General features: G+C 47.4%; 1 protein-coding gene across 3 annotated transcripts in view; it reads left to right on the forward strand.

Annotated features, from left to right (window-relative positions):
• Nucleotides 1–23,301, forward strand: part of LOC138753888 (integrin alpha-5-like) — a 140,545-nt gene that overhangs the window by 88,189 nt on the left and 29,055 nt on the right. For 2 of the 3 annotated variants that reach the window (XM_069917431.1, XM_069917430.1), the window contains exons 9-19: nt 339–382; nt 1,596–1,652; nt 2,118–2,170; nt 3,332–3,537; nt 9,366–9,560; nt 10,121–10,166; nt 10,996–11,097; nt 12,544–12,599; nt 15,174–15,328; nt 20,401–20,538; nt 23,093–23,160. In XM_069917431.1, the coding sequence (XP_069773532.1) occupies nt 339–382; nt 1,596–1,652; nt 2,118–2,170; nt 3,332–3,537; nt 9,366–9,560; nt 10,121–10,166; nt 10,996–11,097; nt 12,544–12,599; nt 15,174–15,328; nt 20,401–20,538; nt 23,093–23,160 (1,120 nt within the window). The remainder of the gene's footprint in view (nt 1–338; nt 383–1,595; nt 1,653–2,117; nt 2,171–3,331; nt 3,538–9,365; nt 9,561–10,120; nt 10,167–10,995; nt 11,098–12,543; nt 12,600–15,173; nt 15,329–20,400; nt 20,539–23,092; nt 23,161–23,301) is intronic. The other variant, XM_069917432.1, reaches the window with a different exon arrangement.

Raw genomic sequence — 23,301 nt, forward strand, 5'->3', positions numbered from 1 at the left:
GGGAGGGATGGTGAGGGAGGAAGAGGGGAGGAAGTGGATATTAAGGGAACTTGTGAGGGAAGTAGGTGCAGGGAAGGCGTTAGGAAGGAGGAGAGGGAGGTAGGTGGGAAGGTAGGAGGTTGGAGGGAGGAAAGTAGAGAAAGAGTGAAAGAGTGGCAAGAGGGAGGGAGGGTCGAGAGGAAAGACAGGAGCGAGGGAGGGAGAGGCTGGGAGTGAGGGAGGGGGAGAGTACTAGAACGGAGGTGCTGGGGAAGAAAGAGGGAAGGGGAGGGGGATGATGGACAAAAAATGGGAGGGTTGAGGAGACAGACACTAACCATCTCCCTTCCTGTGGGCAGATTTTGTGACGGGAGTTCCTCGTGGGACACGCTCCCTGGGACACGTAAGCATTCCACTCGCCCGTCCTCACCCTGCCCTGACCCATTCCCTCCACAACCCCTTTCCCTCTCATTTCTCTCATCTCCTGGGGTTGGGATATTCCACCAGAATGAATGGGCAGGGTGGAGTGAAATGTCTCCAATGTTGGGGGGATGGGGGAGTGGAGGGATTTTGGACACAGGAACATGGAGAGATGAAGGTGGGAGGTGTTGCAAAGAGTGTAGGAAGTTCGAATGCGATAGAGACAGTATAGGGAGTTAGGAGAGGTGTGGGCACTGAGAGGTTTGCTAGCATTCATCATCCATCCCTCACTGTCCATGGGGAAACTGGGAGGATTGCCAGCATTTATCACCCATCTCTCATTTTCCATGGGGAAATTGGGAGGTTTGCCAACATTTATGACCCATCCCTCGATGTCCATGGGGAAACTGGTGTGGTTTGCTAGCATTTATCACCCATCCCACACCACCCAATGAGAAACTGGGAGGTGTGACAGCATTTATTCCCCATCCCATTTTCAGTGTCCAGAGGAGTTCCACGGGGATCTGTTCAGGGACCTCTGCTTTTTGTGATTTTTATGAATGCCCTGTAATAGTAGTCGAAGAAGTGGATTGATTGGTCAGTAGCATTTCCAGATGATGCGAAGGTTGGAGGAGTTGTGGACAGTGTTGAGGGTTGTTGGAGGTTACAGGTTATAGACAGGATGGGAGTTGTGGGCATATCTCTCTGAACCTGTCCTGTCCATGGATCCATCCAAATATCACAATAGTACCTACTGCAACCACCTCCTCCGGCAGCCCGTTCCACACACCCACCATGGTCAGTGTGAAAAAACTCCCATTAAATCTCTCCCCCTCACCTCAAACCCATCCCCTCCAGTTACCGATTTGCCAACTCTTGGCAAAAAACTCTGTGTATTCACTCAATCTATTCCTCTCATCATTCTGTACCCCTCTGAGATCACCCCTCATCCTCCTGCACTCCAAGGAATTAAAGTCCCAGCCTGTTCCTCCTTTCCCTGGAGCTCAAGCCCCAGCCTCATCAGCCTGCTCTGCACCCTTCCCAGCTTGACAACATCTTTCCTGTAGCACAGTCACAATCCCCTAACAGGACCTCACCAACGTCTTGTTCAACTGCAACGTGACCCCCTGACCATGACTGACGTTGTGCCAAAAGCCTTCATAAGGTCTGGACTGATCTCCTATCTCTCCAAACAGGTGACCATCTTAAATGGGACCAACATGAAACCTTTATTCAACTTCACGGGAGAGCAGGTGAGTGTGACTGTCCCGCATCTCTTCTCACACACGCAGAACCCTTCGCCATCTCAGGATAAGGAACTAATGAGCTCTGTGCAGGGCCTTCGGTTCACAATGTTCTGACATTGTATAGAAGCCTACTCAACAATCTGAACCTTCCCCCAACAAACCCCCACCACCCCACTGCGCCGTACACCAAGAACCTATTTTTCTAGCAACCATCTGCTTGTTTTAGCGGGTTCTAAATGTCGCAATGGGACCAGCCACACACACACATACACACCACACAGACACACGCGCACAGAATCACACATATAGAGGCGCGCGCGCGCGCACACACACACACACACACACACACACACACACACACACACACACACACACACACACACACACAGATACTCACGTGCAGACAGGCACACGCGCATATACACTCACGTACAAACAAACAGACACACACACTAACTCATTTATTTCCAGATGGCCTCCTACTTTGGATACGCGGTGTCGGTGAGCGACGTGAACGGCGACGGGTGAGTGTCTCAAGTGTGGATGGAGATGAGGAAGAGCCAGACCCCCCTCTTGTAGAGGGGTGTGAGGTGGGTGGGGTGAGAGATATTCCCACATCCCTCCCCCATCCATCCCCTCCAACACCCGCCTCTCCATCAACCTCTTCCCCTCACAATCCACCCCCTCCCTTTATACTCCCCTTCCGCTGCCTTTCTACCAGTTCCCCCTCTGCCCTCCTCCTGATCCCATCCAACCCTCTCCTCCCATCCTCTCCCACAACCCATCCCCTCTTCCTCCCTTCCCACCCTCACTCCTCTCATTCTATCCTCCACTTCCTCTCCACCTCCTCATTCTTACCCTTCTGCCCCTCCTCCTAATCACCTTCCCTCCTTCCTCTTCCCATCCTCCTCCCACTCCTATTCTCTCTCCTCTCCTTTATTAATACTCCATCTCCTTGACCCCCTACCTTATTCCTATCCACCCCACACCCCTCATTCCCTCCCCATCACTCTGCTGCTCCTCCTCCCCCCACCAACCCTATCACTTGCACACCCCTCCCCCTCCTCTGGTTCTGATGCTACCCCTCCATTGCAGAATCTCCCATCCACCCAGGGTCCCAACAGCTAGTTTCCCCCAACCCCCAGTGTCTGTGATCTCAGACTGTGATGGGGTCATGGGTGGGCAGGGAGCTCCTTTTCCCAGCTGTGGTATGACAAGCCCACTCCTGCTCATCAGAGGCTGAGAGCTCTTCACATGTTGTCCCCACTCACCTGTATCACACCCTTCCCTCCCTCATACCCAGAACTCCATGTTTTCATATATCCATGTGTCTGAGTCTCTGCACTACAACTCCCAGATCCCTCTGCTCCACAACTCCCAGATCCCTCTGCTCCACAACTCCCAGATCCCTCTGCTCCACAACTCCCAGATCCCTCTGCTCCACAACTCCCAGATCCCTCTGCTCCACAACTCCCAGATCCCTCTGCTCCACAACTCCCAGATCCGTCTGCTCCACAACTCCCAGGTCCCCCTGCTCAATAACTCCCAGGCCCATCTACTCTACCCTTAAGCACAGCTGCCATTGATATTTCTCTTGGACTGGATGGTCTGGCAACCCTGGTGTGTGTCCCACGATTTGGTCTCCCCATTGTGCTACCCCGCCTCTCTCCCATCCCTACCCATAGATGGGACGACGTGCTGGTGGGGGCCCCCATGTTTATGCAGAGGGATTCGGCAGGCAGGCTCCAGGAGGTAGGACGGGTCCATGTCTACCTGCAGACTGGCCTCCTGCAGTTCAACGCCACCCAGACTCTGACCGGTGAGGAGGTGTATGGACGGTTTGGGACTTCGCTTGCTACCTTGGGGGATCTCGACCAGGATGGCTACAATGGTAAGTGGGGATGGGAGGAGGGTGGGCATCATATCTGTGGGGGGAAGAGTTCAGTCACACCCAGAGAATTAGGTGGGCAACCAGACTGACCCCCTAAAGTCTACTTGCCAAAGGTCATCTGTAAATCTGGACACAATAGCATCGAGCAGTACTGCACATAAAACAGGTCATTCAGCATTTCTAGTCTGTCTGAATTGTTATTCTGCCTCGACTCACTGACCTGCGCCAACTCCATTGCCCACCATACTCATCCCATCCATGTACCTACCTGTCCAAATTCATCTGAAATGCTAAAATTGAGCCCACATTCACCACCACAGCTAGTAGCTCATTCCACACTCCCACCACTCTCTGTATGAAGAAATTCCCTCCTGATGTTCTCTTTAAACGAAGTTCTTCCCCTCTCTCCATTCTCTAAGAGACTCACTCATTCCTCCTCTCTGATTAAGTTCTCTCCCTCTCTGCGTTCATCGAAAGTCTCTCCATTCCCTGATGAATTTTTTTCTCTCTCTGTTCTGGAAATGTCTCTCTCGCTCTTCTCTGAAGTTCTCCGCCCTCTCCTATACACCCTCCTCACTGAGTTCTACCCCCTACTCTCTCTTCTCCAAAAATGTTCTCTCCCTCTCTCCACCCTCTGAGTCTTCCTCTCTTCCTTGAAGAAATTCTTCACCCTCCCCTCCATTCTGTGAGTGCCTTCCATGAGGGTTCTGTCCCTCTCTCCATTCTCTTAGTATATAACCATATGTCAATTATAGCACGGAAACAGGCCCTCTAGTCTGCACCGATTTAAGTGATCTCCTCTAGTCCCACCTACCTGCTCCCTGTTCATAACCTTCCAATCCCCTCACATCCATGCACTGATTTAACCTTTTAAATTACAAAATTGACCCTGCTGTAGATTTAAGATAGAGATGAGGAAGAATTATTTTTCCCAGAGACTATTGAATCTCTACCCGTAGAAGCAGTGTAGGCAATCTCAGTAAATATCGGTGTTCTCCTCCTCTTTCTGTCTGTGTGAGACTCTCTGACATTCTCTCTTTGAAGTTCTTCCCCTCTCTCCATTCTCTGGATCTTTATCTCTCCCCTCTTCTTGTTTCTGGAAGAAGTTTTCCTGTATCTCTCCGTTCTATGAGAGTTTCTCTCATACCTCCACCCTGCTGAATGAGTTTTTTCCTCTCCATTTTCTCTGGAAAAAATTCTTCCCTCTCTCAGTTCTGTGAGAGTCTCTCTCACTCTTCCTCTCCATTGGAGTTTTCCCCCTCTGTATATTCTGCATCTGTCTCTCTGCTCCCTCTCTTCCCTGAAAAAGTTCCTCTCCTCTCTCTCTCTGTACTCCTCCCTGTTCTGTGAGAGAGTGGCGAGTGTGTGGAATGATCTTCTGACTGAAGTAGTGAATGCGGGCTCGATTTTGAAATGGGATGGAGGGTTCGGTTGCAGGGCCTGTTTTTGAGCTTTGGTAGAAGATGGAGCAAGCCAGCACACTCCAGGCTCTTCCGCTCACATGTTGTGTTGACCGACACAAAACCCCTCCCTACCCGGTAACCCTCAATTTTTCCTTCATCCATGTGCCTGACTAAGAGTCAACCTCTACCACCATCCCCTGGCAATGCATTCCAAGCACCCACAACTCTCTGTGTATAAAAACACCCCTGATGTCTCCCCTAATCTTTCCTCCTTCCCCTTCCTGCCCTGGAAAGAAAGCACTGGCTGTCCACATTATTTATGCCTCTCAGAATCTAGTAGATCTCTATTAATTTAACTCTCATTCTTCTTCACTCCAAAGAAAAAAGCCATGACTCTGCTAACCTTGCTTCTGAGACATGTTCTCAAAGTGAAACAACATCCTGGTCCATCGCCTCTCCACCCTCTCTGAAGCATCTCCATGCTTCCTTCCATGAGAGCCTTTATGCTGTAGACCTACTCCATAACCATCTCACCCTTCCCTTCCGCACACCCATAACCCTCTATTTCTCTTACATCCATGTGCCTTTCTAAAAGTCTTAACTGTCCCTATTATTCCAGCCTCCTCCACCGCCCCTGGCAATGCATTCCAGGGTACCAACCTCTCTCAGCAAGATGAATACAGGGTTCTGAGTGGAAGAGTTAAATTGTTGTGCAGTTGGTCTGCATTTAAGCCTGGTGAATAGGAAGAATCTGGGGAATTATAAACTAGTGAGTTTTACATCAGTGGTAAGCAAACTATAGGAGAGGATTCTTAGGGACAGTCTACTCAGGGATAGTCAGCATGGCTTTGTGAGGGGAAGGTCGTTCCTCACAAGCCTATTTGAGTTTTTTGAGGAGGTAATAAAAGAAATTGATGAAGGTAGGGTTTGATGTGTGTATGATTTTCATCAAGTATTTGACAAGGTTCCCCATGGAAGACTCGTTCAGAAAGTCGAGAGTCATGGGATCCATGGAACGTTGGTTGTGTGGATTCAAAATTGACTTGCATGTAGAAAGCAAAGAGTAGGAGTGGACAGAAAGTATTTTGCCTGGAGATCAGTGACTAGAGGTTTCTGCAGATGATGCGAAGGTTGGTGATGAAGATTGTCATAGGTTACAAAAGGATATAGACTGGATACAGAAGTTGGGTGGAAAAGTGGCACATGGAGTTCAATCCGAATAAGTGTGAAGTGATGCATTTTGGAAGGTCAAACTTGAAGGTTAATGTTAGGATATGTAGCAGCAATGAAGAACAAAAGGACCATACAGGTTGCCATACAGGTGGATAGGAAAATTAAGAAGGCCTATGGCATGCTGGGCTTCATTAGTCGGGAGATTGTGTTCAGATATGGGAATGTTGCAGCTCTATATAACTCTGGTGAGACCACGTTTAGAATAGTGGGTTCAGTTTTTGTCACCTCATTATGGGAAGGATTTGGAAGCCATGGAGAGGGTGCAGAGGAAATTTACTGGGATGTTGCCTGGATTGGAAAATGCCTTGTGAGGCAAGGTTAGCAGAGCTGGATTGTTTCTCTTTGGAGTGTCGAAGGATGAGAGGAATATTAATTGATGTCTACAAGATTGTGAGAGGCATATAGGTAAGGTGGGCAGCCAGCATTTTTTCCACAGGACAGGAGCAGCAAACACTAGAGGGTATCTTTACAGAGTGAAGGGAGGAGGGTATAGGGGAGATGTCAGGTGTGTTTTGCTTTTATGTAGGGTGTTGTGGGTGGCTAGAATGCATCACTAGGGGTGGTGGTGGAGACTGAAACAATAGGGGTTTTCAAAAGGCTTTAAGAATGGCACATGGTTGAAAGAAAAGAGAGGTTTATGAGGTAGGAATGGCTTTTTTTTTTGGTTGGAATATATAGGTTGGCACAACATCCAAGACTGAAGGGCCTGTACTATGCTGCGTGTTATATGTCCTAAGACTAGAATAGGCATGGTTGTCGGAGACCCAGAGGGTGATGTTAAAATGGACCTGAGTTTGCTTAAGAAACAAATGTGAATACAGCTGCAAAAACAGATTTTTTTAATCACTTTGCAGAGCATGAGAACTCTTTCACAGCAAGATACACTACTGATAGCAACTCGTCTCACCTCATGAGAGTCTCCACAGAGCTTACAACGTCCAGTTTTCCAGAACATTCAAACTGATTTCTCCATATCAGATTCATATTTCAGATTTACTGTCAATACATACATCACATCGCATACAACCCTGAGATTCCTTTACCTACGGGTGAGGCAGAATTACCACTTATTGGTAGGGGGAAAAAAACTGCACAATATACACATGTAAACAAATGTAAACAGTTAACAAATGTCAACAAACTGCAATACGAGAGAGAAAAAAACATTAAAGTCCTTGAATGAGTCCCTGATTATGTTTGTTGTTGAGGAGTCTGATGGTGGAGGGGGAGCAGCTGTTCCTGAACCTGATGGTGCAAGTCTTGTGGCACCTAGACCTCTTTCCCGATGTCAACAGCGAGAACAAAGCGTGTGCTAGGTGGTGTGGGTCCTTGATGATTGCTGCTGCTCTCTGATGGCAACTCTGTGTAGATGTTCTCGATGGTGGGGAGGGTTTTGCCTGTGATGTCCTGGGCTGTGTCTACTACCTTTTGCAGGGCTTTACACTCAGGATATTGGTGTTCCCATACCAGACTGTGATGTAGCTGGTCAGCACACTTTCCACCACACATCGATAGAAATTTGCCAGAGATTTCCGATGTTATACTGAACCTCTGAAAACTCCTGTGAACCTCAAGTTTTTCAAAATATTCAGACAGACTTCTCCATAGAAGTACATGTTTCTTGGATTTCTCTTGGGATTTGTTAACCAGGGTTAATGGCAGATGCCATCTCACTGGCCTCACACAAAGCCCTGGAACATCTGGACAGCAAAGATGCACACAATAGGATGTTCTTTATCGACTACAGTTCGACATTTAACATGATCATCCCCTCAAAACTGATCAGCAAACTCCAAGACCTGGGAGTTAACACCCCACTTTGTAATTCGATCCTGGATTTCCTCACCTCCAGACCACAATCAGTGAAGATTAATAAGAACATCTCCTCCACAATCACCATCCGTGCCGGAGCACCTCAAGACTGTTCTTAGCCCCCTGCTCTACTTACATTACACCTATGACTGTGTAGCTTGGTATGACAATAACACCATCTACAAATTTTCTAACAATACCACAGTAGTGGGTTGTATAAAGGAAGGGGATGAGTCAGCGTACAAGATGGAGAGTGAAAACTTGGGTGAATAATGTAACAACAACAATCTCATATTCAAGGTCACCAAAACTAAGGAGCTGATTGTTGAAGGGAAGGAAACCCAGAGGTACGTCATCCAGTTAATTGGGGTAATCAGAGATGGAGAGGGTGAGCAAATTAAGTTCTTGGGAGTCACTATCTCAGGAGATCTTTCCTAGACCCAACCCACTAATGGCATCGTGAAGCAAGCACGTCACTGCCTCTACTTCCTCAGGAGTATGCAGAGGTTTGGTATGACATCAGAAACCCTGGGAATTTCTGCAGATGTGCGGTAGAAAGTGTGCTGACTGTCTGCATCACGGTATGGTAAAGTGACACCAATACCCCTGAGCATAAAGCCCTCCAAAAGGTATTGGACACAGCCCAGGATATCACTGGCAAAACCCACACCACCACTGAGAATATCTATGGGAAATGCTGCCGTCAGAGAGCAGCACCAATCATCACCCAGCACATGCTCTGTTCTCACTGCTGCCTTCAGGAGAGAGGTGTAGGTGCCACAAGACTCACACCATCAGGTTCAGGAACAGCTGTTACCCCTCCACCATCAGACTCCTCAACAACAAACTCAATCAGGGACTCATTTAAGGACTCTCATGTGCACTTTATTGAGTTTTTCTGTTCTCTATGTATTGCACAGTCAGATCATTTACATTTGTTATCAGTTTACTGTTCCTTTGATTGTTTACATGATTATACTGTGTACAGTTTATTTTTTTGCACTACTGATAAGTGGCAATTCTGCCGTACCCGCATGATAAAGGAATCTCAGGGTTGTATGTGATGTCATACAAGTTCTTGACAATAACTCTGACAATAAATCAGAAATCGGTGTACGTTACTCAATGCTTAGTAACCTTTAACTGCCTTAGCCAAATCTGGAGATGTTAAAGTTTGCTGAATTATCAAAATCTTCCATGCAATCTTCTCTGTGATTTTACTTTGGTTATCACTTTAGAAGTTACATTCTCATGCGAGGGAAGGGCCATATTTCCATGGGGCAGGAGGATGTGGATGGGTCAGGGCTGACTAGTGAATTGCAGGCAGTGGGAGGGACCAAGTCAAACCAATGGGCTGACCTACTGCCTTCTCCCCTGCAGACATGGCGGTCGGAGCACCCTATTCCGGGCCGGAAGGCCGAGGGCTGGTCTTTGTCTACAACGGAAGCCCCAGCGGACTCCGTGGGGAACCTTCCCAGGTCTTGGAAGGGCGGTGGGCAGCAGAGGGAGAGGTCCCGGCGGGCTACGGGTTCTCTGTTAGGGGGGCGACGGACCTGGACCTCAACGGGTACCCAGGTAAGGTCACAAGTGGGGAAATTGGTAGTCAGGTTATGGATATCATGGAAAAGTTGGAGGTCAGGAACAGGTTGGGGTGGTGTGGGAGTGCCAGGAGGTGGGGGAGTCATTGAGTGGTTGACGTCAAGGTACCCAGGGAGGGTCATGGACCTGGTCCTCAGTGGATCATCAGGAGTTAGAAAGTGGGTGTGAGTGGGACAGGGTCAGGGGGAGGTCATGGGAGTTCACAGGACAGGGGGCATAAGGGAAGGAGGGATGAACATCAACTGGAGCGACTACCCGGCTCAGATTGCAAAAGGGGTCATGGGGCAGGGAAAGGTCAATCGATGGCCACTACCCCCTTTGTGATCCCCCCATCCTCCCTATCCCTTTTACTACCCTCGAGCTGACCCCCCACCCCTCAGCTGTCCCTACCCCTTGGGCCTCGAGCTGCCCCCTCCCCATCCCCTCCGACCACCTCCACTCGCCCAGCCTTGCCCCCTCGGGCTGTCCACCCTCTCTTGCCCACCCTTGCTCTCTCGGGCCGCACCCTCTCACCAGTTTGCCTCCTCTCTCCTCAGATGTTATCGTTGGAGCCTTTGGAGTGAGCCGAGCTGCCGTCTACAGGTTAGTCCGTAGTGGTGGGGGGGGGGGGAAAGTTACTCCCTCTTCCTATTCCCACTTGGTGTACAGGTATCTCTGCCAGGTGGATCCTCCCCTCATTGCCCCTCAGCCCCTCCACACCCTGAGCTCTCTGTCCACAGGTTGGTGCAAGGGGAGATCCCACCCCCTGGCTCCTTTCCCACCCCATCCCTCCACTCAACCCCCCCTCACTCCTCCCCCCCCCCCCCCACCCTCACCTCTCCCCTCATCTTCCTTCTTGCCATCCTTCTGTCTCCCCAGGGGAAATAATCCCTGACTCAAATATTCAAATCTGCAATTCAGGGGAAAGTGTTCAATTTAGACTGAACAAAATTCCGAACTTGCAAATATCTAAAAAAAATATCTATTAGAGAGTATAAATTTAACTGACAATTGTTGAAAAGAAGCAAAGTTATTTTGAATAAATACATCTTTAAAATTTTTAATACCAAATCTGTACGATTCTCTTTCCTGATGGTAGCAATGAGAACAGAGCATGTACTGGGTGATGTGGATCCTTGATGAGTGCTGCTGCTCTCCAACAGCGGCATTCCCTGGAAATGTTCTCGATGGTGTGTCATGGGCTGTCTTCACTATCGTATGGCGGACTTTACGCTCAGGAGTATTGATGTCCCCATACAAGACTGTGATGCAACCGGTCAGCACACTTCCCACCACACATCTGCCTGGATTTCTGATGTCATACCAAACCTCCGCAAACTCTGTCCCTCAACCAGAGGTGTGACCACTACTGACCCTATCTGTCCATCAAGCAAGGTTCATTCATGACTGACCACTCTGCCTCTCCATCCAGGTCCAGGCCTGTTGTGCGTGCTAACGCCTCCCTGAAGGTGACCCCCTCGGTATTCAACCCTGACGAGCGGTACTGCACAGTCAACCAAACACACGTTTCCTGGTAGGTGCACTTGGGCATCTCCCACACTGATACCTTGTCTTGTGAGGAACAGGCCTCTTCCGATCCCTGCCCAGGACCTGGAGGTGAGAACCTCGCTCTGGGTGCCAAGAAAGACAGAGAGCCTTCAAATCCATCCTCCCAGCCAGAAATGTCAAAGTCCTGGCGTTTTTCGAGTACAAAATTCTGGAGGTCATGTTATGGTGTAACAGGATGTTTAAGAAGGATTTATGAGTTGTACTGCAGAGGATCTGGTAGATGTAGAACAGAGGGATCTGGAAGTTGTGGGGCAGAGGGTTCTAGGAGTTGTAGTGCAGAGGAGTCTGAGAGTTGTAGTGCAGAGGGATATGGGAGTTGTAGAATAGGAGTCTCGGAGTTGTAGGGCAGAGGGGTCTGGGAGTTGTAGGGCAGAGGGGTCTGGGAGTTGTAGGGCAGAGGGATCTGGGAGTTGTAGGGCAGAGGGATCTGGGAGTTGTAGGGCAGAGGGATCTGGGAATTGTAGGGCAGAGGGATCTGGGAGTTGTAGGGCAGAGGGATCTGGGAGTTGTAGGGCAGAGGGATCTGGGAGTTGTAGGGCAGAGGGATCTGGGAGTTGTAGGGCAGAGGGATCTGGGAGTTGTAGGGCAGAGGGATCAGGGAGTTGTAGGGCAGAAGGATCTGGGAGTTGTAGGGCAGAGAGGTCTGGGAGTTGTGGGGCAGAGGGATCTCGACATCCAGGTACATAATACCTTGATAATTGTGTCGAAAAGGCAGTCAAAAAGTATTTTGACACATTGCATTCTTCATTCAGGATACTGAGTTTCCATTTATCTCCAGGTAACTGTCATTATTCGGAGATCCCAGTGATCTTCTCAGCCACTTTGATGATCCACTGATTTGACATCCAGTCCAATGCTTTGCAGTTACAGTCCATGCCATGATGCAGCCAAACAGGGCACTCTCAATGGTGTTCCTGTGGAAGGTGGTGAAGGTGGAGGCCTGTAGCCTTGCCCTCATCAAACTCTTGAGGATATATAGCACTGGGAATGTAGGGACATGGAGGTGTTGTGGGTCCAGAGTAGTTCGTTGCACACCAGGGAGCTTTGTGCTGTCTACATCTCTCCACGACAGAACTGTCGATGCGTGGTGGAGGGAGTTGCGATATCCGTTCCCCCAATGTGCGTCACCATCTCCTGCGTCTTTCCCATGCCATATCTCAGGTTGTTGTTCCCTTATAGTTCTACGAAGTTCCCAATCTCCTTCCCGTGAGCTGAGTATTCACCGACCTGTAGTCAATTTACTGACAAGGTGTGCATTGTTCATGATCATTCCCTTGCCGCTGCTGGTCAGGGAAGGGGTGGTGCCCCTCATCCGTTCCAGGCCCTGGAGACTGCTACGGGGGGAAGTGGAGGGGAGGTCCAAATTCCCTGTGTTCTTCTCACCCCCTTCGTCTCTCTCCCCCTGACACAGCGTCAACATCACCTACTGTTTGAGTGCCTTTGGACCGCACCTTCCTGGATCAATCGGTGAGTGTAGGGGTAGGGCATCATGCTCGAGGTGAGCCCCCACCTCTGACCCAAATATCTCCTATGACCCCACAGCCCCTCTGATCCCCACAGCCCCTCTGATCCCCACAGCCCCTCTGATCCCCACAGCCCCTCTGATCCCCACAGCCCCTCTGATCCCCACAGCCCCTCTGATCCCCACAGCCCCTCTGATCCCCACAGCCCCTCTGATCCCCACAGCCCCTCTGATCCCCACAGCCCCTCTGACCCTTACATTTCCTCTGATGCTCACATCCCATCCAACCCTAAACCCCATTGACCACTAACCTCTGACCCCACATCCTCTCTGACCGCCAGCACAGTTCCCATGTCTGACTCCTAAAGACTCCTCTGAACGCCAACGCCTCACTGAGGTCCGATATCCATGACCTCTGACCCATGACCCCTCCAACCTCTGAAACCAATAACCTCTGTGACCCCTCCACTGACCTGCCCCAAGCGGCCCTCCCATCTGACCTCCCACCCTCCTCTAATCACACACCTCCGACCCCATCCCCTACCAACCTATGATCCTAATAACCTCTCACCCTTCTGCTGACCCCCAAAGAACCCCCTCCAACCGTCCACCCTGCTGCTCACTATTCCCCATCCTATCCAACTCTGTTGGATCCTGTCAGGTGGCCTGTCCATTGCAATTGCCTCCTTCATCATGCCTATTGCCAATTCATTGTGGTCCTCAGAGGTTGCCCATTTCAACCCATGGGTGTTCTTCCATATGGCCTGTCCAAATCTTGCTGGGGCCACCCTATCCTGTCCCCATCACCCTCTTTCTCTGACCCCCCCATTTCCTCTCCCTCTGCCTCCCTTCCCATTCCCCTTCCCCTCCCCTCCTTTCCCCCTCTCCAGTCCCACATCTTGCCCCTGCCCTCCCCTCTCTTCCTCTCCCCTGCCTGCTTCCCATGCCTCTCCTTGTCTCCCCTCCATCCATCCCCTCCATCAGCCACCTTCTCTCCCCTCCCACCTCCCCACTGCACTATCCCTTCCCCCTCCCAGCCTTTCTCGTCTCCCACCCTCCTCACCCTCCCACTGCTGCTTCCCCTACTCATCTTCCCCTTGTCTTCACCCCTCCTCCTCTCCCCCTCCCAATTCCCTTCCTACTCCCCTCTCCATATCCATTCTCCCACCTCCTCTCCCCCTCTCCTGTCTCCTTTCCTCACACATACACCACCTCTCCCATTCTCTCTTCCCCGCTCACCTTACTCCTCTCCACCCTTCCCCCTCATTTTTCTCCACCTCATCCTCTCCCACTCACCCCTCTCTCCCATTATATACCCTCTCCCCTTCCCCTCTCCCATTTTTGTCCCTGCTCTCTCCCATCTCCTCTCGCTCCTCTCACATCCTTGGCTTGTACGTCCTCCCTTCTCCTTGCTCTCTCAGCTCCCCCCTTCCACCTCCCCTTCCCCTCCCAACCTTCTCTTCTGATCTCTGGCCTCGGACTCCCCATCTACCATTCTGCCCTTCCCCCCTACTCTCTCACATCCCCTCCTGATCTCACACCTCAACCCCCTCTCTCACCTTTCCTTCCTCCTTTCCCAATTCCACTCCCCCTTTCCCACTTCCTGTCCCGCATCTCTCTTCCCCATCTCCCTTTCTTCCTCCTGTGATTCTGACCTTCTGCACAGGATGTAGGCAGGCTTGTGAGTTGGAGGGAGAAGTAGAAGGATGGATCAGTAAGTTTGCAGATGATTGGAAGGTTGGAGGATTTGGGGATACAGTTGAGTGCTGCCATGGGTTACAACAGTATATAGACAGGATGCAAAGTTGGGTAAAAAAGTGGCAAATAGAGTTCAGTGTGAGGTGATGAGTTTTGGATGGTCAAAATGAAGACAGAGTGCAGTTTTAATCATAGGATACCCGTCCACATTCTTAGATCTCTACAGGTCGCCGTGCAGGTTGGTAGGACAGTTAAGAAGGTCTATGGTCTGCTGGGCTTCATTAGTCGGGGGATTGAGTTGAAGAGTTGCAGCTCGATAAAACTCTGGTGAGACCACACTTGGAATATTGTGTTCAGTACTGGTCACCTCAATAAAGGAAGGGTGTGGAAGCTATGGAGAGGGTGCAGAGGAGATTCACTAGGATGTTAACTAGGATGAAGAATCTATCTTAACAGGCAAGTTTAGCAGAGCTTGGCCTTTTCTCTTTGCAATAAAAAAGGATGAGCGGTGACTTAATTGAGGTCTATGAAATACTGAGAGCATAGATAAGATAGACAGCCACTGTCTTTTTCCCAGGATGGGAGTAGGAAACACCAGAGGACATCTGTACAAAGTGAAGGGTGGAGAGCTTGGGGAAGAGATCAAGGGTAAGTTTTTTTACACAGAGAGTTGTGGGTACCTGTAATACTTTGCCAGGGGTGGTGGTGGAGGCTGAAACAAAAGGGGCATTTAAAAGACTCTTAGACAGGTATATGGATATCAGAAAAATAGAAGTAGGAAGGGAGGAAAGGAATTGATTTTCAGTCAATGCAACAACGTGTGCTGTGCTGGAACGTTCTATGTTCACCTTTGTCCCTTCTTTCCCTCTTGTTCTGGGCAGGTTTCCTGGTGGATCTACATTTGGATGCACGGAAACAGAAGGGATCTGTAAAACGCATGCGGTTCCTCCATTCCCAGGAGCCGTCTTTTGAGGACAACATAAGGCTGACCAATGGCGCAGATACTGAGTGCCGTGATGTGGTCGTCTATCTCCTGGTGAGTCCTGGTCCCCATCACACACCTTCCCAGTCCCCTTGTTTCTCCCTTGGGGCCCCTGCCTCAATGCCTGATGATCACCCAGTCAGTTGGGGTCCATGGGGAGAGATGATTTGCTTCAAGGGTCCTTCACCTACTGGAGGGGCTCAGTGGGTTAGGCAGCATCCATGGGGGAGGATCCTGGTGTGATTCTCCAGCATTCTGCTAGTGTTCTTCTTCAGCAGATTGTTCCTGTGGACCTTGTTGTGTGGAGGAATGGTTGATAGATGATGAACTGTAGGGATATGGAGAGTATGGTGGTGCAGAGGGATTTGGGAGTTGTGGAGCAGAAGGATCTGGGAGTTGCAGTTAAATGATCAAAACTCCACACAATACTCCAAATTTGGCCTCACCAATGTCTTATACAACTTTACCATAACATCCCAACTCCTATACACAATTGTTTGATTTATGAATGCTAAGATCCCAAAAGCTCTCTTTACAACCCTATCTACCTTTTACTCCACTTTCAGGTAATTATGTATCTGCATTCCCAGATCCCATTGTTCTGCTGCACTCCTCTGTGCTCTACCATTTACTGTTTGTCTTTCCTTGGTTTGTCCTTCCAAAATTGCATACCTCATTTGTCTACATTAAATTCAATCTGTAATTTTCCAGCCTATTTTCCAGCTAGTCCAGATCCCACTGCAAGCTTTGAAAACCTTCTTTGCTGTCCACACCATCTCCAATCCTAGTGTCATCTGCAAACTTGCTGATCCAATTTATCACATTATCATACAGATCAATGATAGAGATGACAAACAACAATACTCCCAACACTGATCCCTGAGGCACACCACTAGTTCCAGGCCTGCAGTCTGAGAAGCCATCTTCCAACACCCCTCTCTGGCTTCTCCTGTCCAGACATTGTCTTACTACTTCACCATAGATACACAATATTTTTCACAAGAAAAAAGAATTTCAGCAATTTTGAGGATGACTTAAAGCAGACTGAAACGCTTGAGCATGTTGACATTAAGAGAGACAATGCGCTGGAGCTATTTGAAAAGCAGGAAATTGGATAAGTCACCAGATCCAGGTGAGATTTACCCAAGGCTGCTGTGGGAAGCGAGGGAGGAGATTGCTGAGCCACTGCTGAAGATCTTTGCATCATGACAGGGTACTGGAAAAATACTGGAGAATTCGAGGGTTGGAAATATTGTTCCCCTTTTCAAGAAACAGAGTAGAAATATCCCAGGAAATTATAGACCTATGAGTCATACTTCAGTGGTCGGAAAGCTGTTAGAGAAGATCCTGAGAGTCAGGAATTACAAGCATTCAAGGAAGCTTAAACTGATTAGGGATAGTCAGCGTGGCTTCATCAGGGGGCGGACGGGTCTGATGAGCCTGACTGAATTCTTTGAGGATCAAACAAAGAACATTAATGAAGATAGAGTGATGGATATGATGTGTATTTTAGTGTTTAGTGTATAGATTTGATAAGGTTCCCCATGCAAGGTTCATTCAGAAAATATGGAAGTGAGGCCTTATTTTGTGGGTACAATGTTGGCTTGTAGGTGGTTTGTATTCTTCATGGAGGTTGGTGACCAGTGGTATTCTTCAGGGATCTGTCTGGGACACCTCTTCTTTGTGGTTTTTCAAAAAGAGGGTGGTGTTATGGATAGTCTGAAGGGTTGCCATTGATTACAAAAGAACTTTGACAAGATGCAGAGCTGGGCTAAGAAGTGGCAGATGGAGTTTAACCCAGATATGTGTGAAATAGTAAATTTTGGTTAGTCAAATTTGAAGGTACAATACAATGTTAAAGGGAGGACTCTGAGCAGTGTAGAATAACTGAAATATCTTGGGGTCTGTGTGCATAGGACACTCAAATCTGCTGCACATGTTGATAGAGTTGTTAAGAATGTGTATAGTGTGTTGGCCTTAATTAACCATGGGAGTGAGTTTAAGAGCTGTGACATAATGTTGCAGTTGTATAAGACCTGAATCGACCCCACTTGGAATATTGTGTTCAGATCTGGTGACTTCATTACAGGAAGGATGTGGATACTATAGTCAGCATGCAGAGAAGATTTACAAGGATGCTGCGTGGATTGTAGGGCACACCTTATGAGGATAGGTTGAATGACCTCAGTCTTTTGTCCTTGGAGCGATGAGGGGTGACCTGATAGATTGTACATGATGATGAGAGACATTGATCATGTGGATAGACAGAGGCTTTTTCCAAGAGGACTTAGGAAACCCCATGCAGAATATCCTAAATGTTAACCTCCAGGTTGAGTCAGTGGTGAAGAAGGCAAATGTAATGCTGGCGTTCATTTCAAGAGGAATCGGAGACAAGAATGGAGATCTGATGTTGATACTTTACAAAATACTGCTGAGACCTCACTTGGAGAATCATTTAAAAAAGAATGTGCTGGCATTCGAGAGGTTTAGAGAAGATTCACAAGAATGATTCCTGGAATGAAGGGATTAGCATTCAAGGAACATTTGACAGCTCTTGGTCTGTACTCCTTGGTGTTCAGAAGAAAAAGGGGGTATTTCTTGGAGACATTTTAATTTCAGATTTTTAAAATTTAAATTTAACATATATTTCTTAAACATAAACATACTAACAACCCTTTTAAATGTTGTTTGGGATTTGTGACAGAGTATATAGAGGTGTTTGGGAGATGATTTGGGAAAGGTTTGGTGGAGCAGGTCATACACAAACACTTGAAAGCACAGAATTTTTGCAGGAGCTTTTGCAAGAGTGCTCAGACTCCTCATGGACTGTTGTTTGCAAAATATGTAACAACAGGCAGTAGCAGCTTTGTCTGGAAAACAGAACTTACAGAACAGAAGGTCATGTGATCTTTGCAGGCAGAGAGCAGGAAAAAAAGGCTTTGCTCTCAGAGAGCAGGGAGTGAGAGAGGGGAGAAACAAACATCGGTTCTAGAGGGACAAGCTGGCAATCTTTGGAAGATGGCCTGGTCAAAGGAGAAGAGTGGCTGTCCGGTGTTTCCCTTGGTTTAGGAAAAACAGAGAGGAACTCTGTGGTGAATGTCCTGGAACAAGAAAAACTCTCTCAAAACCAATAAGAACCCTTTCTGAGTGTTAACCATTTACCTGTTAAGCAACAAAGCCTGGTGATCTTTATCAATGTTAACTTCTGTGCACAGTACAAGAATTGCCTGCAACCAGTGAGATAGGACTGTGAACCAAAGAACTTTGCTGAACTTACACACACATGCGCTTAGAATTAGAAAGGGGTTAAGTAGGTTAACTGAGTCGAGAGATAAGTTAAAGTTTGATTCTAGTTTCATGTTCAAAGATAATTAAAAGCAACTTTTGTTTTAGTAACTCTTTGTCATGGTGCATATCTATTGCTGCTGGGTTTTGGGGTCCTCTGGACTTGTAACAGACTAAAGGGACTTTATTAGCACTAACACAGGAACAGCAATGGAAAATTCACCAGACAATGGCAAATTCAAAATAATAGGTTTTTTTTATTAAACTATTAACAAGATAACTCTAAACTTAACTCTAAATTTATCCCCTCTATACGCAACTGCAAATCTGTGTGTGTGTGTAATTAAAGTCCCACTCCAAAAAGTCAATCCTTAAATGTTTAGAAATAATTATAATGGCTTTTAAACATCATGTCTTCAGGTCTTTTTACTCACAATGTGGTTATCTTCTTCCACAAAAGGGTCACAAAGCAGACAAGGGTTAAACAAAGTGGCCATGCAAAAATAGACCCAGTAGAATTCTTTCCTCTTTTCCTAAGGGACAACAAAGTTGTCTTCCTTATCTCAAAAGCCACTGATTCTGTGTTCCGCTTTTCCAGGGGTTACACACAACAACAGCGCCAAGTCTGGCTACTGTAACTCAACCCTGGTCCTTCACAAGGTTTCAACCCCTGTGTCACAGGGTTTTGACTTCTGTATTCTCCAAACTGAACTCTTCCCAAAAAAATACTGACTCAAAATGTCTGAATTTGGTAATATATTTCTCCAATTTGTGTGACCATTACATCATCATCATCACCAAGGTTAGTCCCAATTCTTGGAAACTGCATGACCATCAGTTTTATTTCTACTAAAATTCTAGTTCCTTTCACAAAGACATACCATATCCATAACAACCTCTGACCTCATCTCTGTTCAAGAGGCTTAAGTGGCGTTGATTACAAACAGATGGCTTCCTTCAGCAGTTCTTGAATAATTAAGACCCACTTGAAATCCATTAGCTCTGTCTGTCCAAGCCACTGCAAATCCAAGAATGAACACTCTTCCCTGAAAACAATGGTGTAAACGTGCTGTGTCCTGTGTATGACCCTGTACCAGCCCACAACTAACTTACTAAGAATACAGATACAATATTATAATTCACTTTTCTAAGGAATTTTTATAAAAGAAATATAGTTTAACATTAAATTAAAGGTTAACCCCAATCCATTACAGCATGGTAACAGATCATTTCGGCTCACAAGCACGTGCCACCCATTTAACATCCAATTAAGCTGCTCCCCGGTACATTTTGAATGTTGGGAGCCTCCTTACAGACAGCACAGAATTCGAACCGTGGACTTGATCTCTGGCACTGTTAAGACATTACGCTAACTGCTGCACCAACTGTGTTGCCCCTATTGTTGAAAGGCCTGGACAGAGTAGATGTAAAAAGGTTGTTTCCCATGAGAGGGGAGTCAAGGATTGAAAGGTACCCATTTAAATGGAGATGTGGAGGAATTTTTTTAGCTAGAAAGTGGTGAAGCTGTGGAATTTGCTACCATCCACAGCAGTGGAGGCAAGGTTATTGGGTGTGTTTAGTGCATAGGCATCTGAATAGTCAGGGTATAGGGAGAAGGCAAGGGAGCGGGGCTGAGTGGGAGAATGGATCAGCTCACAGAGATAGTGAGGCAGATTCGATGGGCGGAGTGGCGTGGTTCTTCTCCTATATCCTATGGTCTATGGCATTTGTTCTGGAGATATCCAGTTTTCTGGGATGAAAGGTAGGTGAGATTGGGAACCGGAAGGTGGACTTGAATCGCTCATCTCTGACACTGACGGATCCTGGTTCTCTCTTGCCAGGAGGGTCACAAGTTCCGAGACAAACTCTCGCCCATCCACATCACCTTGAATTTCAGTCTGGACACCACCAATGCCAGTGAACATGGCGGACTTCAACCGATGATCAGCTCCAACACCATTACTCAACTCCAGCAGGAGGTAGGTTCCCCTAGAAGCTTCTATGCGCAAGGTCGCACTGAGGTAACCTCACCTCCCAGCACAGAACAGGCCCTTTGGACCACAATGTTGTATCAACTTCTGTTAACATATAATCTAACCCTTCCCCCCTCCCTCCCACAATCCTCTATTTTTCTCATATCAAATGTGTCTGAACATCTTTAAAATGTGATCCTGCTCCACAATAAACTCACCCTTTCTTCCCTTACACCCACAAACCTTTATTTCTTTGAGATCTATGTGTCTATCAAAAAGGCTCTTAAATGCCCCTATTGTACAAGCCTCCACCACAATTCCAGACACCCACCACTCTCTGTGTTTTAAAAAAAAGTATCCCTGATGTCTCCCCTAAACTTTCCTCCCTTCATTTTGAACAATGTCCTCTGGTGTTTGCTGCTCCCATCCTGGTGAAAGGCACTGGCTGTCCTGCTTATCTATGCCTCTCAGAATCTTGGAAACCTTTATCCTTCTTTGCTCCACAGAGAAAATATACTAGATCTGTTAAACTTGCCTCATAAGAAATATTCTCAAATCCAGGCAACATCCTGGTAAATCTCCTTTGCACTCTCTCCAAAGCTTTGATATCCTTCCTGCAAGAAGGCAACCAGAACTGAACACAATATTTGTAGTGTGGTCACAGACTTTTATAGAGCTGCAACATCACCTCACGGCTCTTGAACTCAATCACCTGACCAATGAAGTCTTCTTAACCACCCTCTCAACTATGAAGGATTGATGGACCTGGAGCCCAAGATCTTTCTGTGGCTCCTCACTGTTCAGAAATCTGTCATTCACCACCCTATCATTTCCAATTTCTCCCTTGTGGACCAGTGGTCATTGGTGGATTAGAGGTGGAGAGGGTGATCAAATTTATATGCCTGGGAGTCACTATTTTGGTGAACCTTTGTTGGACCCAAAACATGAATGCCATAGTGAAGAAGGCACATCAGCGCCTTTGCATCCTCTGGAGTTTACAGAGGTTTGATATGACTTCAGGAATCCTGGCAAATTTCGACAAATATGTGGTTGAAAGTGTACTTACAGGCTCTATCCTGGTCTGGTATGGAGATACCAATAGCTCTAACCATAAAGCCCTGCAAAAGGTAGTGGGCCCAGCCCAGGACATCACAGGCAAAACCCTCCCCACCATCAAGAACATCTACAGGGAACACTGCCGTCGGAGAGCAGCACCAATCATCCAGGACCCACGCCACCCAGAACATGCCCTGTTCTCGCCGCTACCATCAGGAAAGAGGTATAGATGCCAAAAGAGTCGCCCCACCAGGTTCAGGAACAGCTGCTACCCCTCCACTGTCAGACTCATCAATGACAAACTCAATCAGGGACTCATCTGAGGACTTTGCACATTATTTATTACTGAATATTCATTCTCAGTATTTGCAGTCAGTTTGTTTACATTTCTATCAGAATCAGGATTTATTGTCATGAACATGTCACGGAATGTATGGTTTTGTGGCACAATCACGTGCAAATTTTGCTGTGAGTTACTTAAAAGTAATTAAAATGACAGAAGGAGAAGACGAAATGAACTGACCCAGTATGTAAAAGTAGAAGACACAAATTTCTTGTTTATTTTCATTGTGTGATGACATTGTTTAATGGGTTTAATTTATCATATAGGTTGAACGTTGAGTGGGTGGGGTGGTGGGTGAAGGAGGGAGGGAAGGGAGGGGGTAAAAAGGGGAGAAAATGACACTGTATATTCAAGAGGGATATGTTTGTGTGTATTTTGGTCAGTATGGTTCATAGTGTGAAAAATTAAAAATTTTTTAAAAAGTAACTAAATTAGTGGAGAAAGAACAGAAAGTGAGGTTGTGTGCGTTCATTGATTATTCAGGAATCTGATGGCACCGGAGAAGAAGCTGTCCCTGTGCCGCTGAGTTTTCGTCTTCAGGCTCCTGTACCTTTCCCCAATGGTAGCAGAGTGAAGAGGGCATGGCCTGTTTGGTGCGGGGTCTTTGAGGCTATTTGTTTTAAGACACCACTTCTTGTAGATGTCCTCGATGGAGTGGAGACTGGTGTATATGAGGACACAGGCCAAGATAACAACCCTCTGGAGTTTTCCTGTCCTGTGCATTGGCACCTCCAGTCCAATTATGATATAACCAATCAGAATGATCTTCATGGTACCCTGTAGAAATTTGCAAGAATTTTCCTGACAAACCAAATCTCCTCAAACTCCTCACGAAATGTAACCACTGGCAAGTGTTCTTCGTGATTGCATCAATCTGGAGGCTCCAGGACAGATCCTTGGAGATGTTGACACACAGGAATTTGAAGTTCTTGACCATCTCCACTGCTGACCACTTGATAAGGATTAGTTCATGCTCTCCTGATTGCCCCCTCCTGAAGTCCACAATCAGCTCTTGTACCTTGATCTTGATCTTTATCGAGTACAGTTGTTTTGCACTACCGACAAATAGAAATTCTGCCTGGCCACAGGAAATTTGTATGTTGTATGTGTTGTCATGTATGTACTCTGTCAATAAATCTGAACTCTGTACTTTTACCTCAGGCCTTTATCGAGTTGGGATGTGGGGATGACAACATCTGTGTTCCAGACCTTCACCTCTCTGTTCAAGGGTAAGTTGTTCTTTTCTAGATTCTGCGCCAAGTCGAACTTTCAACACGATAGAAGATCTGGCACCCAGATGTTCTAAATTTAAATGACACAGCATCAGGCCGTTCCAGCCCATGAGCATGATCTGATTAAATAAACCCAGT

This window comes from Narcine bancroftii, chromosome 2, assembly GCF_036971445.1.
Source record: "Narcine bancroftii isolate sNarBan1 chromosome 2, sNarBan1.hap1, whole genome shotgun sequence".
NCBI lineage: Eukaryota > Metazoa > Chordata > Chondrichthyes > Torpediniformes > Narcinidae > Narcine > Narcine bancroftii.